The 17,376-nt window shown below is 44.5% G+C and overlaps 1 protein-coding gene across 1 annotated transcript; it reads right to left on the bottom strand.

Moving 5' to 3' along the window:
- Positions 1-11,429: 11,429 nt before the first annotated feature.
- Positions 11,430-16,948, bottom strand: LOC147971351 (GDSL esterase/lipase At2g04570-like). The gene is made up of 2 exons (XM_087526026.1): positions 16,530-16,948; positions 11,430-12,252 (listed from the first exon to the last, which is right to left on the bottom strand). The coding sequence occupies exons 1-2, from the start codon at positions 16,905-16,907 to the stop codon at positions 11,566-11,568; spliced, it is 1,065 nt and encodes a 354-aa protein (XP_087382152.1). The 5' UTR covers positions 16,908-16,948; the 3' UTR covers positions 11,430-11,565.
- Between the last annotated feature and the right edge of the window lie 428 nt (positions 16,949-17,376).

Below are 17,376 nucleotides of genomic sequence, written 5' to 3'. Positions count from 1 at the left end.
CTCATGATTGGGGCATGAATATAACATTGATTTAAGCCTCCCCCAAGCTTGAGCGATGCTTTCTCCTTCGTGAGGCCAAAAATTATATATATAATTGCGATCACGATGAACAAGATGCATAGGATAAAACTTCTAATGAAATTCCAATTTCAATCGTTTGTAGTTCCATGATCCCATATCATCACATAGCCTATACCATGTCAATGCATCTCCCTTCAAAGATAAAGGTAAGACCTTCTTCTTAATAACATCATCGGGCACACCTGCAAGCTTAAATAATCCACAAACTTCATCCACATATATTAGGTGCTCATCAAGATGCATTGTTCCGTCTCCTGCAAAAGGATTAGCTAGCAGTTTTTCTATCATACCCGAAGAATCTCAAAGTAGACATTTTCATTTTCAGTAGGTTCAATAGGTTGAGGAGCAACTCTTTGCTCTACTAGTCGGGGTGAAGATACCCCGAACAAGCCCCTCAGAGGATTACTTTCCATAGTAACAAGTGATAGTAAATTTTAGCACACTATATAAATTTTTCCTTACCAAATTCCACCTACCAAAGGCGCTTCACTCCCCGGCAACGGCGCCAGAAAAGAGTCTTGATGACCCACAAGTATAGGGGATCTATCGTAGTCCTTTCGATAAGTAAGAGTGTCGAACCCAACGAGGAGCAGGAGGAAATGATAAGCGGTTTTCAGCAAGGTATTCTCTGCAAGCACTGAAATTATAGGTGACAGATAGTTTTGTGATAAGATAATTTGTAACGAGCAACAAGTAACAAAAGTAAATAAAGTGAAGCAAGGTGGCCCAATCCTTTTTGTAGCAAAGGACAAGCCTGGACAAATTTTATATAGAGAAAAGCGCTCCCGAGGACACATGGGAATTATCGTCAAGCCAGTTTTCATCACGATCATATGATTCTCGTTCGGTACTTTGATAATTTGGTATGTGGGTGGACCGGTCCTTGGGTATTGCCCTTACTTGGACAAGCATCCCACTTATTATTAACCTCTATTGCAAGCATCCGCAACTACAACAAAAGTATTAAGGTAAACCTAACCATAGCATGAAACATATGGATCCAAATCAGCCCCTTACGAAGCAACGCATAAACTAGGGTTTAAGCTTCTATCACTCTAGCAACCCATCATCTACTTATTACTTCCCAATGCCTTTCTCTAGGCCCAAATAATGGTGAAGTGTCATGTAGTCGACATTCACATAACATCACTAGAGGAGAGACAACATACATCTCATCAAAATATCAAACGAATACCAAATTCACATGACTACTAATAGAAAGACTTCTCCCATGTCCTCAGGAACAAACGTAACTACTCACAAAGCATATTCATGTTCATAACCAGAGGAGTATTAATATGCATATAGGATCTGAACATATGATCTTCCACCAAATAAACCAACTAGCATCAACTACAAGGAGTAATCAACACTACTAGCAACCTACAGGTACCAATCCCGGACTTAGAGACAAGAATTGGATACAAGAGATGAACTAGGGTTTGAGAGGAGATGGTGCTGGTGAAGATGTTGATGGAGATTGACACCCTCCTGATGATAGGATCATTGGTGATGACGATGGCGATGATTTCCCCCTCCCGGAGTGAAGTTTCCCCGGCAGAACAGCTCCGCCGGAGCCCTAGATTGATTCCGCCAAGGTTCCGCCTCGTGGCGGCGGAGTCTCGTCCCGAAAGCTGGCTTATGATTTTTTTCTCATCGAAAGACTCCATATAGCAGAAGATTGGCATCGGAGGGCCACCAGAGGGCCCACGAGGCAGGGGGGTGCCCAGGGGGGTAGGGCGCGCCCCCACCCTCGTGGGCAGGGTGTGGCCCCCCTCCAGAACTTCTTGCGCTCAGTATTTTATATATATTCTGAAAATGACTTCCATGAAGTTTCAGGACTTTTGGAGCTGTGCAGAATAGGTCTCTAATATTTTCTCCTTTTCCAGCCTAGAATCCCAGCTGCTGGCATTCAACCTCTTTATGTAAACCTTGTAAAATAAGAGAGAATAGGCATAAGTATTGTGACATAATGTGTAATAACAGCCCATAATGCAATAAATATTGATATAAAAGCATGATGCAAAATGGACGTATCAGCCGACCCTAAAGGGGGCACGCCAAGTGTGGGGAGTCCTACTAGGACTCCCAGGTCCTAGTAGGATTCCCCTTTCCTTTCCGGAGTAGGAGAGAAGGAAAGAGGGGGAGAGGGAAAAGGAAAAGGGGGCTGCACCCCTTGTCCAATTCGGACCAGAGGGGGGGCGCGCGCCTCCTTCCTTTTGGCCTATCTCCTCTATTCCCGTATGGCCCAATAAGGCCCAATACTTCTACCGGTGAATTCTCGTAACTCCCCGGTACTCCGAAAATACCCGAATCACTCGGAACCTTTTCGATTTCCGAATATAGTCCAATATTTCGATCTTTACGTCTCGGGCATTTCGAGACTCCTCGTCATGTCCTCGATCTCATCCGGGACTCCGAACTACCTTTGGTACATCAAATCACATAAACTCATAATACAATCGTCACCGAAACTTTAAGCGTGTGGACCCTACGGGTTCGAGAACTATGTAGACATGACCGAGACACGTCTCCGGCCAATAACCAATAGCGGAACCTGGATGCTCATATTGGCTCCCACATATTCTATGAAGATCTTTATCGGCCAAACCGCATAACAACATACGTTGTTCCCTTTGTCATCGATATGTTACTTGCCCGAGATTCGATCGTCGGTATCTCAATACCTAGTTCAATCTCGTTACTGGCAAGTCTCTTTACTCGTTCCGTAATACATCATCCCACAACTAACTCATTAGTTGCAATACTTGCAAGGCTTAAGTGATGTGTATTACCGAGTGGGCCCAGAGATACCTCTCCGACAATCGGAGTGACAAATCCTAATCTCGAAATACGCCAACCCAACAAGTACCTTGGAGACACCTGTAGAGCACCTTTATAATCACCCGGTTACGTTGTGACGTTTGGTAGCACACAAAGTGTTCCTCCGGTAAACGGGAGTTGCATAATCTCATAGTCATAGGAACATGTATAAGTCATGAAGAAAGCAATAGCAACAAACTAAACGATCAAGTGCTAAGCTAACGGAATGGGTCAAGTCAATCACATCATTCTCCTAATGATGTGATCCCATTAATCAAATGGCAACTCTTTTTCTATGGCTAGGAAACATAACCATCTTTGATCAACGAGCTAGTCAAGTAGAGGCATACTAGTGACACTCTGTTTGTCTATGTATTCACACATGTATCATGTTTCCGTTTAATACAATTCTAGCATGAATAATAAACATTTATCATGATATAAGGAAATAAATAATAACTTTATTATTGCGTCTAGGGCATATTTTCTTCAGTTTCCCACTTGCACTAGAGTCAATAATCTAGTTCACATCTTTATGTGATTAGTTCACATCTCCATGTGAGTAATACCCAAAGGGTTTACTAGAGTCTATAATCTAGTTCACATCGCTATGTGATTAAAACCCAAAGGGTGATCATATTTTGCTTGTGAGATAAGTTTAGTCTACAGGTCTGCAACATTCAGATCCGTATGTATTCTACAAATTTCTATGTCTACAATGCTCTGCACGGAGCTACTCTAGCTAATTGCTCCCACTTTTAATATGTATCCATATTGAGACTTAGAGTCATCTAGATCGATGTAAAAAGCTTGCATCGACGTAACTCTTTACGATGAACTCTTTTATCACCTCCATAACCGAGAAATATTTCCTTAGTCCTCTGAGGATAATTTTGACCGCTGTCCAGTGATCTACTCCTAGATCACTATTGTACTCCCTTGCCAAAAAGATGCTAAGGTATACAATAGTACTGGTAAACAGCATAACATACTTTATAGAACCTATGACTGAGGCATAGGGAATGACTTATCATTCTCTTTCTATTTTCTGCTGTGGTCGGGTTTTGAGTCTTTACCCAACTTCACACCTTGCAACACAGGCAAGAACTCCTTCTTTGACTGTTCCATTTTGAACTACTTCAAAATCTTGTCAAGGTATGTACTCATTGAAATAACTTATCAAGCGTCTTGACCTATCTCTATAGATCTTGATGCTCAATGTGTAAGCAGCTTCATCGAGGTCTTTCTTTGAAAAACTCCTTTCAAATACTCCTTTATGCTTTCCAGAAAATTCTACATTCTTTCCGATCAACAATATGTCATACACATATACTTATCAGAAATGTTGTAGTGCTCCCACTCACTTTCTTGTAAATACAGGCTTCACCGCAAGTCTGTATAAAACTATATGCTTTGATCAACTTGTCAAAGCATATATTCCAACTCCGAGATGCTTGCACCAGTCCATAGATGGATCGCTGGAGCTTGCATATTTTGTTAGCACCTTTAGGATTGACATAACCTTCTGGTTGCATCATATACAACTCTTTCTTTAATAACTCCTTTAAGGAATGCAATTTTGTTTATCCATTTGCCAGATTTCATAAAATGCGGCAATTTGCTAACATGATTCGGACAGACTTAAGCATCACTACGATCGAGAAAATCTCATCATAGTCAACACCTTGAACTTTGTCAAAAACCTTTTTCGACAAGTCTAGCTTTGTAGATAGTAACACTACTATCAGTGTCCGTCTTCCTCTTGAAGATCCATTTATTTTCTATGGCTTGCCGATCATTGGGCAAGTTAACCAAAGTCCACACTTTGTTCTTATACATGGATCTCATCTTAGATTTCATGGCCTCAAGTCATTTCGCGGAATCTGGGCTCATCATCGCTTCCTCATAGTTCGTAGGTTTGTCATGGTCAAGTAACATGAACTTCAGAATAGGATTACCGTACCACTCTGGTGCGGAACATACTCTGGTTGACCTATGAGGTTCGGTAGTAACTTGATCCGAAGATTTCATGATCATCATCATTAACTTCCTCACTAATTGGTGTAAGCATCACTGGAACTGATTTCAGTGATGAACTACTTTCCAATTTGGGAGAAGGTACAATTACCTTATCAAGTTCTACTTTCCTCCTACTCACTTATTTTGAGAGAAAACTCCTTCTCTTAGAAAGGATCCATTTTAGCAACGAATATCTTGCCTTCGGATCTGTGATAGAAGGTGTACCCAACAGTAACTTTTGGGTATCTTATGAAGACGCACTTTTCCGATTTGGGTTTGAGCTTATCAGGATGAATTTTTTTCACATAAGCATCGCAACCCAAAACTTTAAGAAATGACAACTTTGGTTTCTTGCCAAACCACGGTTCATATGGCGTCGTCTCAACGGATTTAGATGGTGCCCTATTTAACGTGAATGCAGCTGTCTCTAATGCATAACCCCAAAACGATAGTGGTAAATCGGTAAGAGACATCATAGATTGCACCATATATAACATAGTACGGTTACGATGCTCGAACACACCATTACGTTGTGGTGTTCCAGGTGGCATGAGTTGCGAAACTATTCCGCATTGTTTCAAATGAAGACCAAACTCGCAACTCAAATATTCTCCTCCACGATCAGATCGTAGAAACTTTATTTTCTTGTTACGATGATTTTCCACTTCACTCTGAAATTCTTTGAACTTTTCAAATGTTTTAGACTTATGTTTCTTCAAGTAGATATACCCATGTCTGCTCAAATCATCTGTGAAGGTCAGAAAATAACGATACCCGCCGCGAGCCTCAACACTCATCGGACCTCATACATCAGTATGTATTATATCCAATAAGTCAATTGCTCACTCCATTGTTCCGGAGAACGGAGTCTTAGTCATCTTTGCACATGAGGCATGGTTCGCAAGCATCTACTGATTCATTAATCAAGTGATTCCAAAAGCCCATCAGCATGGATTTTCTTCATGTGCTTTACACCAATATGACCTAAACAGCAGTGCCACAAATAAGTTGCACTATCATTATTAACTTTGCATCTTTTGGCTTCAATATTATGAATATGTGTATCACTACCATCGAGATCCAACAAACCATTTTATTGGGTGTATAACCATAGAAGGTTTTATTCATGTCAACAAAATAACAATTATTCTCTAACTTAAATGAATAACTGTATTGCAATAAACATGATCAAATCATATTCTTGCTCAACGCAAACACCAAATAACATTTATTTAGGTTCAACACTAATCCCGAAAGTATAGGGAGTGTGCGATGATGATCATATCATTCTTGGAACTACTTCGAACACACATCGTCACTTCACCCTTAACTAGTCTCTGTTCATTCTGCAACTCCTGTTTCAAGTTATTACTCTTAGCAACTGAACTAGTATCAAATACCGAGGGGTTGCTATAAACACTAGTAAAGTACACATCAATAACATGTATATCCAATATACCTTTGTTTACCTCACCATCCTTCTTATCTGCCAAATACTTGGGGCAGTTCCGCTTCTAGTGACCAGTCCCTTTGCAGTAGAAGCACTCAGTCTCAGGCTTAGGTCCAGACTTGGGCTTCTTCACTTGAGTAGCAACTTGCTTTCCGTTCTTCCCGAAGTTCCCCTTCTTCCCTTTGCCCTTTTTTTGAAAATAGTGGTCTTTGTCAACCATCAACACTTGATGCTTTTCTTGATTTCTACCTTCGTCGATTTCAGCATCACGAAGAGCTTGGGAATTACTTTTGTCATCCTTTGCATATTATAGTTCATCACTAAGTTCTAGTAACTCGGTGATAGTGACTAGAGAACTTTGTCAATTACTCTCTTATCTGGAAGATTAACTCCCAATTGATTCAAGCAATTGTAGTACTTAGACAATCTGAGCACATGCTCATTGGTTGAGCTATTCTCCTCCATCTTGTAGCTATAGAGCTTGTTGGAGACTTCATATCTCTCAACTCGGGTATTTGCTTGAAATATTAACTTCAAGTCCTGGAACATCTCATATGATCCATGACGTTCAAAACGTCTTTGAAGTCCCGATTCTAAGCTGTTAAACATGGTGCACTAAACTATCAAGTAGTCGTCATATTGAGCTAGCCAAACGTTCATGACGTCTGCATCTGCTCCTGCAATAGGTCTGTCACCTAGCGGTGCATAAAGGACATAATTCTTCTGTGCAGCAATGAGGATAATCCTCAGATGACGGATCCAATCTGCATCATTGCTACTAACATCTTTCAACTTATTTTTCCCTAGGAACATATCAAAAATAAAACAGGGGAGCTAAACGCGAGCTATTGTTCTACAACATAGATATGCTAATACTATTAGGACTAAGTTCATGATAAATTAAAGTTCAATTAATCATATTACTTAAGAACTCCCACTTAGATAGACATCCCTCTAGTCATCTAAATGATCACATGATCCAAATCAACTAAACCATGTCCGATCATCACGTGAGATGGAGTAGTTTTCAATGGTGAACATCACTATGTTGATCATATCTACTATATGATTCACGCTCGACCTTTCGATCTCCAGTGTTCCTAGGCCATATCTGCATATGCTAGGCTCGTCAAGTTTAACCTGAGTATTCCGCGTGTGCAACTGTTTTGCACCCGTTGTATTTGAACGTAGAGCCTATCACACCCGATCATCACGTGGTGTCTCGGCACGAAGAACTTTCACAACGGTGCATACTCAGGGAGAACACTTATACCTTGATATTTAGTGAGAGATCATCTTATAAAGCTACCGCTGAACTAAGCAAAACAAGATGTATAAAAGATAAACGTCACATGCAATCATAATATGTGACATGATATGGCCATCATCATCTTGTGCCTTTGATCTCCATCTCCAAAGTACCGTCATGATCTCCATCGTCACCAACATGACACCATGATCCCATCATCTTGATCTATATCAATGTATCGTCACATGGTCGTCTCGCCAACTATTGCTCTTGCAACTACTGCTATCGTATAGCGATAAAGTAAATCAATTATTTGGCGCTTACATCTTATGCAATAGAAAGACAACCATAAGGCTTTTGCCAGTTGCCGATAACTTCAACAAAACATGATCATCTCATACAACAACTTATGTCTCATCACGACTTGACCATATCACATCACAACATGCCCTGCAAAAACAAGTTAGACGTCCTCTACTTTGTTGTTGCAAGTTTTACGTGGCTGCTATGGGCTGAGCAAGAACCGTTCTTACCTACGCATCAAAACCACAATGATAGTTCGTCAAATTAGTGTTGTTTTAACCTTCTCAAGGACCGGGCGTAGCCACACTCGGTTCAACTAAAGTTGGAGAAACTGACACCCGCCAGCCACCTGTGTGCAAAGCACGTCGGTAGAATCAGTCTCGTGTAAGCGTACGCGTAATGTTGGTCCGGGCCACTTCATCCAACAATACCGTCGAACCAAAGTATGACATGCTGGTAAGCAGTATGACTTGTATCGCCCACAACTAACTTGTGTTCTACTCGTGCATATAACATCTACGCATAAAACCAGGCTCGGATGCCACTGTTGGGGAACGTAGTAATTTCAAAAAAATTCCTACGCACACACAGGATCATGGTGATGCATAGCAACGAGAGGGGAGAGTGTGTCCACGTACCCTCATAGACTGAAAGCGGAAGCGTTAGCACAACGCGGTTGATGTAGTCGTATGTCTTCACGATCCGACCGATCCAAATACTGAACGTACGACACCTCCGAGTTCAGCACACGTTCAGCTCGATGACGTCCCATGAACTCCGATCCAGCAGAGCTTCGAGGGAGAGTTCCGTCAGCATGACGGCGTGATGACGGCGATGATGATGCTACCGACGAAGGGCTTCGCCTAAGCACCGCTACGATATGATCGAGGTGGATTATGGTGGAGGGGGCACCGCACACGGTTGGGAGAGATCAACAGATCAAATTGTGTGTCTAGAGGTGCCCCCTGCCCCCGTATATAAAGGAGGGAGGGAGAGGCTGGCCCTAGAGGGGGCGCGCCAAGTGTGGGGATTCCTACTAGGACTCCCAAGTCCTAGTAGGATTCCCCTTTCCTTTCCGGAGTAGGAGAGAAGGAAAGAGGGGGAAAGAGAAAAGGAAAAGGGGGCTGCACCCCTTGTCCAATTCGGACCAGAGGGGGGGGCGCCTCCTTCCTTTTGGCCTCTCTCCTCTATTCCCGTATGGCCCAATAAGGCCCAATACTTCTCCCGGTGAATTCCCGTAACTCCACGGTACTCTGAAAATACCCAAATCACTCGGAACCTTTCCGATGTCCCAATATAGTCGTACAATATATCGATCTTTACATCTCGACCATTTCGAGACTCCATGTCATGTCCCCGATCTCATCCGGGACTCCGAACTACCTTAGGTACATCAAATCACATAAACTCATAATACAATCGCACCGAAACTTTAAGCGTGCGGACCCTACGGGTTCGAGAACTATGTAGACATGACCGAGACATGTCTCCGGCCAATAACCAATAGCGGAACCTGGATGCTCATATTGGCTCCCACATATTCTACGAAGATCTTTATTGGTCAAACCGCATAACAACATACGTTGTTCCCTTTGTCATCGGTATGTCACTTGCCCGAGATTCGATCATCGGTATCTCAATACCTAGTTCAATCTCGTTACTGGCAAGTCTCTTTACTCGTTTCTTAATACATCATCCCGCAACTAACTCATTAGTTGCAATACTTGCAAGGCTTAAGTGATGTGTATTGTCGAGTGGGCCCAAAGATACCTCTCCGACAATTGGAGTGACAAATCCTAATCTCGAAATACGCCAACCCAACAAGTACCTTTGGAGACACCTGTAGAGCACCTTTATAATCACCCGGTTACGTTGTGACGTTTGGTAGCACACAAAGTGTTCCTCCGGTAAACGGGAGTTGCATAATCTCATAGTCATAGGAACATGTATAAGTCATGAAAAAAGCAATAGCAACAAACTAAACGATCAAGTGCTAATCTAACGGAATGGGTCAAGTCAATCACATCATTCTCCTAATGATGTGATCCCGTTAATCAAATGACAACTCTTCGTCTATGGCTAGGAAACATAACCATCTTTGATCAACGAGCTAGTTAAGTAGAGGCATACTAGTGACACTTTGTTTGTCTATGTATTCACACATGTATCATGTTTCCGGTTAATACAATTCTAGCATGAATAATAAACATTTATCATGATATAAGGAAATAAATAATAACTTTATTATTGCCTAGGGCATATTTCCTTCAGTTCCATGGTGAACTACCCCCTGAACCAAGTGACATTCATCCCTCAAGGTTTCGCAGTGGGTCCTTGCCCGGTTGATCGCGTCGCGCATGGAGGTATGGTGATTCACCCTGTTCCATCACTCAACCACAACTTTGTGGCAATCGAGGAGGTAAGTCGCTATGTTCCCCTTCATCGTTGTGAAGAAACCCATACTGCCATCGAAGGTCTGCTCCATGAATCCCAGTTATTCACCACTGAATCTAGTGATCATCCTCTTGGTATTGTCATATTTGGATTTGTGGACTCCTTCACTAGTGATCATCCCACGGGTCATATGAAAAATAATGATATGTTGCATCATCTTGCATAACATGATCATTGAAGATGAGAGAGGCATGCGAGGGAACTTTCGATACATCTCCAAAGGGGATCTTGTTGAGCCGGAACACCATCCAAACAAGATACATAGATTCCTCACATCTCATCGACGTATAAAAAATCGAGAAGTTCATACCCAACTCCAAAATGATCTTCCCTTTTGTGTGTCTGAATTTGAATAATTTCATTTGTAAACTTTAAATTTGTAATATTGGTGAATTGTGTGAACCTTCACTATCAAGTTTGGATTTATTATGTGTGCAAATATACAATTGAAATATAGTATACGTAAAGCAAAACTTAGAGGAATTGACCAAGAAGTTTTTTTAGCGAGCTCAGTTTTAGGGGTTTAAGTAGAAATTGTTTTGTTTAACTCCTCAAATTTGAGGACTTAAGGTTCGAGAGGCTATTTGATGAGCTAAATTATAGAAGTTCAGCCAGAGATTTCTTATTTTGTTTTGGATTAAAATGCCTATGTAAAGAAAATCCCATATAAGGATCCATGTTACCCAAGAAACCCACAGTGGATGTGCACAAAATCTACCATTTCCCATTACTTAGTAACTGAGAGACCAACTCTTTTTTATTTCATGGTAATACGTGTCTCATTATGTCATAAGCATCATAGTACAAGTCATGTAAACACCAACCTGACAAGACTGAAAAGACAACAAAACGCTTGTCTTTGCACAAAGGAATACCAGCCAAGAAAGAAAATTATAATCATAACCAAAGAATCCTCCGAGTTTAACACCATCGTCCGTCACCTGACTCCGATATTACCACAGCAGCGACCAAAGAAGTTTGGCTAAAAATTTAATGAGCTCAATTATAGAAGTTTGGCTAGAGATGGTCTTATATTGGATTAAACTGCCCTTGAAGTAAAAGAAAATTCCCATATAAGATGTCCCTGTTACCCAGGAAACCAACGGTGGATCTGCACAAAATCTACTCTTTCCTACCACTAGTATCTGATTTCCTTAATTTTTATATACCGTAGGTGTACAAAATATCATGCTAGGAATACTTGCAGCGTAGTTTTGATAATTTCGTCCGCTAAAAGCTTGTATGTCCTCTGAGAAGGATGGACCGAATCAAAGAAGACGTACTTATCAGCATCCTGACACGTGAACGCCTCGTCCATGCCGCAAAGGACGGTCGTCTCGATGAGCCCCGTGCCGCAGCAGCCTCGCGCAACGTTCTCGAAGCCGTACTCCGACGGGCTGGCGAAGATGGCGGACGGCACGTCGTACACGTCCAGGTACACCACCCGCGCGCCGGCGAGCTCGGCGCCGAGCCTCACCACGGCGTCCCGGATCCCGGCGTTGTACCTCAGCGCCACCCGGTTGTACTCCTCGTTGCACTCCCCCGGCGCCTCCCGGTTCAACGTCCTCGCCGCCGGCACGCACCCGAACGGCGGGATGCCGCCGACCATGACCTTGCGGGCGCCGAGCTCGTAAGCTTGGCGGACGGCGTCTTCGGCGAGGCCTACCAGGTAGCTGGCGTAGTCCGTTGGCGTGTACTGGGCGCGCCGGAGAGGAATGACGTAGTAGTTCACGAAGAAATCGTTTGTGCCGATGCTGAAGATGTACAGCGCCTCGGCGATGATCTCGTCGGCCACGGCCTGGCCCTTGGCCTGCTTCAGCCTCTCCTTGTATTCCTTGAAGTATTCCAGCTGCTGACTTATTGATATCACTGACTGTAATAATTTAGTAAGACAAAAAAGTTACTTTCCATAGGCAAAAAAAAAGAGAGTATGTCTCACAAAATTAATATTGTCGGAGTTTTGTATGGCTCTTGTCACTGGAAGTTTGAATTTTGAAGAACACGTGCACCAATTTCGAAGCACATACTATTTGGGACGCCCCCCCCCCCCCCCCTCCCCAAGGAGGCATTTTTTTTTCGCCCCTTGGAGGGCTGCTGGCGAGAACTTTGGCCTGGGGGTGGACTTTTTCTCACTCGTTGCGCCCCCAGAGCTAGCTGGAGTAGCAGCAACAGCAGCAGCTCGCCACTGCAATCCATCGCTGCCGACGCACCCCCGTCCACCGCCGCCGACGCAGGAGCAGCAGCTCGCCAGTCGCCACCGCAAATCCACCGCCGCCGATGCACCCGCGTCCATCGCTGCCGACGCAGGAGCAACAGCTGTAGCAGCCCGCGGAGCAGGTGCCATCTTCCCACGCTCTCACGCATCACCACAGCTACAACATCAAGATGGCCACGCGACACCTTCTCCGAGCAGAGTCACCGCGAGGAGCGCGCGCAGGCCACGGCGCAGAAGGCGGCCGACGAGCTCGCCGCGGCCAGGCGGGATATGCAGGAGCTCAGCAGCCCAGGACGGCGGACCGGCATCTTCGGCAGCGTGCAGGAGAGCGCGCGCTCCCTGCTGGGCGCCGTCCGCGACACCTTCTCCGGCGGCGTCCGGGACACAACCACCGCCCACGACAGCCACTCCACCGGCGCCATGGGGACCGCGGGGGAGAAGCTCAATGAGTACGGGAGCTACGCATCGCAGAAGGCCGAGGAAGAGAAGGAGAGCGCGAGTGAGATGGCCGACACAGCCGCGGAAAAGACCAAGGAGACCAAGGACGCGGCGGCGGTGAAGACGAGGGAGACGGCGGACACCCGTGGTCGCCACGCTCGGGTCCGGTGCGCCCGGTGCCGGGGCCGCCCGTGGCCAGCGCGCCCGGTGCCGGGGACGCTCAGGGCCAGTCCGCCCAGTGACGGGGCTGCCCGTGACCGACGCGCCCGGTGCCGGGGACGCTCGGGGCCGGTCAGCCCGGTGACGGGGCCGCTCGTGGCCTCCGCGCTCGGGGCCCGCGTGCCGGCTACCGCGCACCGTCGCGTCGCGCCTCCACGCACTGGCTCCTGCGCGCCGTCGCGTCGCGCCTCCGTGCACCGGCTCCCGCCGCCGTCGCGTCGCGCCCGCGCTCACCGGCTCCCGCGCGCCGTCGCGTCGCCCCTCGCGGCCAGGTGCTCCTCCCCTCCGAGCTCCCGTGCTGCTCCTCTCCTTGCGGCAACCCGCCTCCACGCGTCTGCGACGCCCGCGCCGGCTGCTCCGCCGCCCGTCCCCTTCCCCGACACGATGTGGAGGATGGCGACGAGGTAGACGGGGGCGCCGGAGCCGACGCTTTGGGCGTAGCGGCGAGGCAGCGCCCGATGCGGCCGACGGGCTTGTGTGTGAGAGAGAGGATGGGCATGTGTGGACAGGAGCACATGGTAGCCAGGGAAGGAAAGGGAAGAGAGAGGAGAGAGACACTGGCAGATGGGCCGGCACCTGTAAAACGGCGAAAATAGCCCCCCAGGCGCCCCCAGCTTCCTGGGTTTGTGTTGGGGTCGCCGGCTCTATTTTCGGCCAAATCCGGAGCTAATCGGGCTCGTGGGGCGTGAATGAGACTTTTTTATCCGCCCGCGATGAAAAAGTGTTCTGGGGGCTTTTTTGGGATGGGTGGAGATGCTCTTAATAGGATTAGATTCCTACAAAACTGCTCCACCTTTTCAGTTACTTGAAATGAAGTTCATTTTTCTCAGAAAATAATAACACAACCCATAAGACCTGCACACATACACACCATGACACACACTAACACACGTAACGATCGATAGGAATGCCTACTAAACTCATGATGTTAGAGGATTTTGAAGTCACCACAGATGCTTGGTAGTGACATGTACGTCATGTATCACAAAAACAAAAGTCGACATCAGTGAGACGTGAGACGCACAGTCAACCTGAATCGCTGCACAACCACCGTCTTAACACCCTCCAATATCATGTCGGTTTTAAAACTGTTTTATTGATAGTCATTGTTCATGGCATGTACAACAATGCAATATTAGCTTTCTTTAAAAGATGTTTAACATGTATGAGGTGCCCCCGCAAGAAAAAAAACATGTATGAGGTGAAAGAGAGGGAAGGGGATAAGAGGGAATAAGGATACACCGTCCGTTGTTTACAGACGACGATGTGATTATTTGCTATTGTCAGATGTTGTATGTTTTTTGTTTCTCAAAAAGAGGGAATATCCCTAGCATCGAGTGTTTTTCTTCTTCTTCCAGATGTTGAAAGTATCTCACACTAACAAATGTGTAGTTACTTATAGATTGCTCGGCCATTTTATAGACTGCATACCTATTTAAGACTAACCACAATGGGTAGTAACATAGAGTAGTAACATGCCCATGTTACTACTCTATGTGGGCATGTTACTACTCTATGTTACTATCTCTCTAGTGGGGAGTAACATATGTGTGGTAATATGCAACACTTTATTTATTAAGTTATAGGCTCATCATGCCTTGATATGTGTGATGTTACTCATACTATTAGTAACTAGCTATGTTATCATATGCTTCTCTTTCTTTATTTATTGCTTGCCACATCATCTATTCTATCTAAATATATGTGATGTTACTATCTATGTTACTCCCACTGTGTGTAGTTTAAGTTTTCTGATAAATATAAATGGTCATGCAAACAAACCGTCGTACCTTCGTACATGTCCTCATATCACATTTGTCCTTCTCAAAGAGTTACATTTTAGAAGATGACAAGACAATTCTAGTACTATGTAATGTAATTGTTATATGACATGTAGGGTACAACGTAGCAGTCAAAACAAATGTAGCGTACTGCTTAGTACTCTCATAATCGGGGAGACCCCCTCCCTCAAATATTATTGTAGCACAGTGTAATATTACTGCCAACAGTATGGAAAAGGAAAGAAAATGAAATAAACGACAGTGGAAGCGGTTAATATTTTCTCGACCAATATCTTTCATTTCTCTTTCGGTGAATCACTTTCAATAACCTAACTGAATTTAAGTCTAAAAGAACATTAATTAAATGTTAAAGGACATAATTACTAGAACTATAATGTGAACATAACTGAGGATACAAATGTTTGATTTTGTTCCCTTGCAATATTTTCTGTAATGGCATCGATATCATGTATTCTGCAATTTCCCTGATTTGGTCGAGTTTTTAAATAGTACTCTCTCTGTTCACAAATATAAGATGTTCCACTCCATCCGATGCAAATTAATTGACATAACCTCTATACAATGTAAAAGTTGTGTCAATTAATTCAGATCGAATGGAGTAACTTTTTTCTGAATCGGATGCATATAAACACATTTTACTGTGTTGTTTACTCATTTCAATCCGTATGTACTTCATATTAAAATATTCAAACATCTTATATTTATGAACAGGAGGAGTATATAAATATTTAAAAACTGTAGGTTTCATGTATTTTGCGACTTCCTTGCTTCTATGAATATATCCAAATGCTAGCGGTGATATCATGATGTTTCTTATGATATACAAAATATTAACCGAACTGTTTGACTAGTAGACCTAAACATATCTATACGAATTATCCATCAGATCAACACACGCTCTACAATATGGGAACACATTGTACGTATACAAGACTGCTAGCACTATATATAAAGACACTAGTTCCCTTGCAAGTTGTCCCTCATAGATATCAGGTCTTGTGATTGCTTCAAATCATTTTTTTTGCGGGAGTACTTCAAATCATTTATGAATGACCGTACAAACAGACCACCTCGTGGTTCAGAAACATACGACGATTTTTGAGTTATCAATAATTTTGACTGTGTACCATAAGATTTGTTTCAAGAAAACATTGAAAAAATATATTTCCCTCCATTAAGTAACGTAATAGCTTGAACTCCACCGAGTTGATTGGGGAGTACTTCCTCCGTTTCATAATATAAGAGCTTTTTTTATACTACAGTAGTTTTTTAGAAGAACTGAGAGAGTTTCAGTTAGTAATTCCTTATACGTCAATCATAGTCATGGAGTACTGAACTGAAATGTTCTAGACGCAGTTCGATGATCACATCTTTTCAGATCTCAACATCAGCTAGCCTTAGTGACGTGCAAATTCGCTGGCCAAAACTAATCGATATCGGGGTAAAAAGATTGCCAGATAACGATCGGTAGCTTACCGCGATTTTTGCCGTCATAGCGTCCAGCCCGGTGCCTCCTGAAGCGAAGCTGACGCCGCTAGCGAGCTGGTCGACGGTGTAGCTGCCGTCGAGGTAGGCCGGCACGGAGGACGCCAGGCCGAGCGCCTCCGACATGAAGTCGGTGACGAGGCGGCCGTTGGTGAACCGGCCGGTGGCGACGCCGCCTTCGAAGTCGCGCCCGTACGGCGGGAAGTTGCCCCTGGCGACGGTGGGGATGTAATCGTTGTTCCCGGAATCCACCGTGGAGTCCCCGAACACGATGATCGCGGGGACCTTCCCGGCCGTCGCCCAGCTGCCGGATGACAGCAGGAGGTGCATCAAGATCAGTAGCCAGTACCGCACGACTTGTGAGGACATCTTCGACGCTGGATCTTAATTCGCGGGCCACGATGATCGAGATGCGGTTTGTCTTGGAGTATATGTAGTGGCTGCATGTGTGGGCCCGTATCCAGTGGACAGTGGAAACGATAACATCGATCTAGTTGGAAACTTTAAGATCGAGCTGAGTTTTTATTTTACTTGACATGCTTTGAAGCCATTTTAGTTCAAGTGCCAAATCAACATCTTATTGTCCTCCCAATACAGAGGAGAGGAAATGTTGATTTGCACATGCGTGATGTATCTCCCTCCCCAAGTGCTGAAATTTTGGGGCCCATGCAGCAACATGTACGGGCAGGTTTTTATTGGTTGTGCATAGCGACGTCCTACGCAGAACCAAGAGACTGACGGGGAGTAAGCGCGATGCTGTCCCTGTTACACAAAAGATTATTTTTTTGTTGCGGGGGTGTTACACATGTGTTTGAACCTAGGCGACGTCCCTGCCTGA

The sequence above is a fragment of the Triticum urartu genome, chromosome 5A (assembly GCF_056163025.1).
Source record: "Triticum urartu cultivar PI428250 chromosome 5A, HENAU_Tu73, whole genome shotgun sequence".
NCBI classification, from domain to species: Eukaryota; Viridiplantae; Streptophyta; class Magnoliopsida; order Poales; family Poaceae; genus Triticum; species Triticum urartu.
This window is presented reverse-complemented; position numbering and strand designations above follow the sequence as displayed.

What these genes read in the sequence shown, in the direction of transcription:
- LOC147971351 (XM_087526026.1), bottom strand. Translation starts at nt 16,907, where the DNA reads ATGTCCTCACAAGTCGTGCGGTACTGGCTACTGATCTTGATGCACCTC. An exon ending in CTATGACGGCAAAAATCGCG is followed by an intron (nt 12,253 to 16,529) that starts GTAAGCTACCGA and finishes AAATTATTACAG; the next exon opens with TCAGTGATATCAATAAGTCA.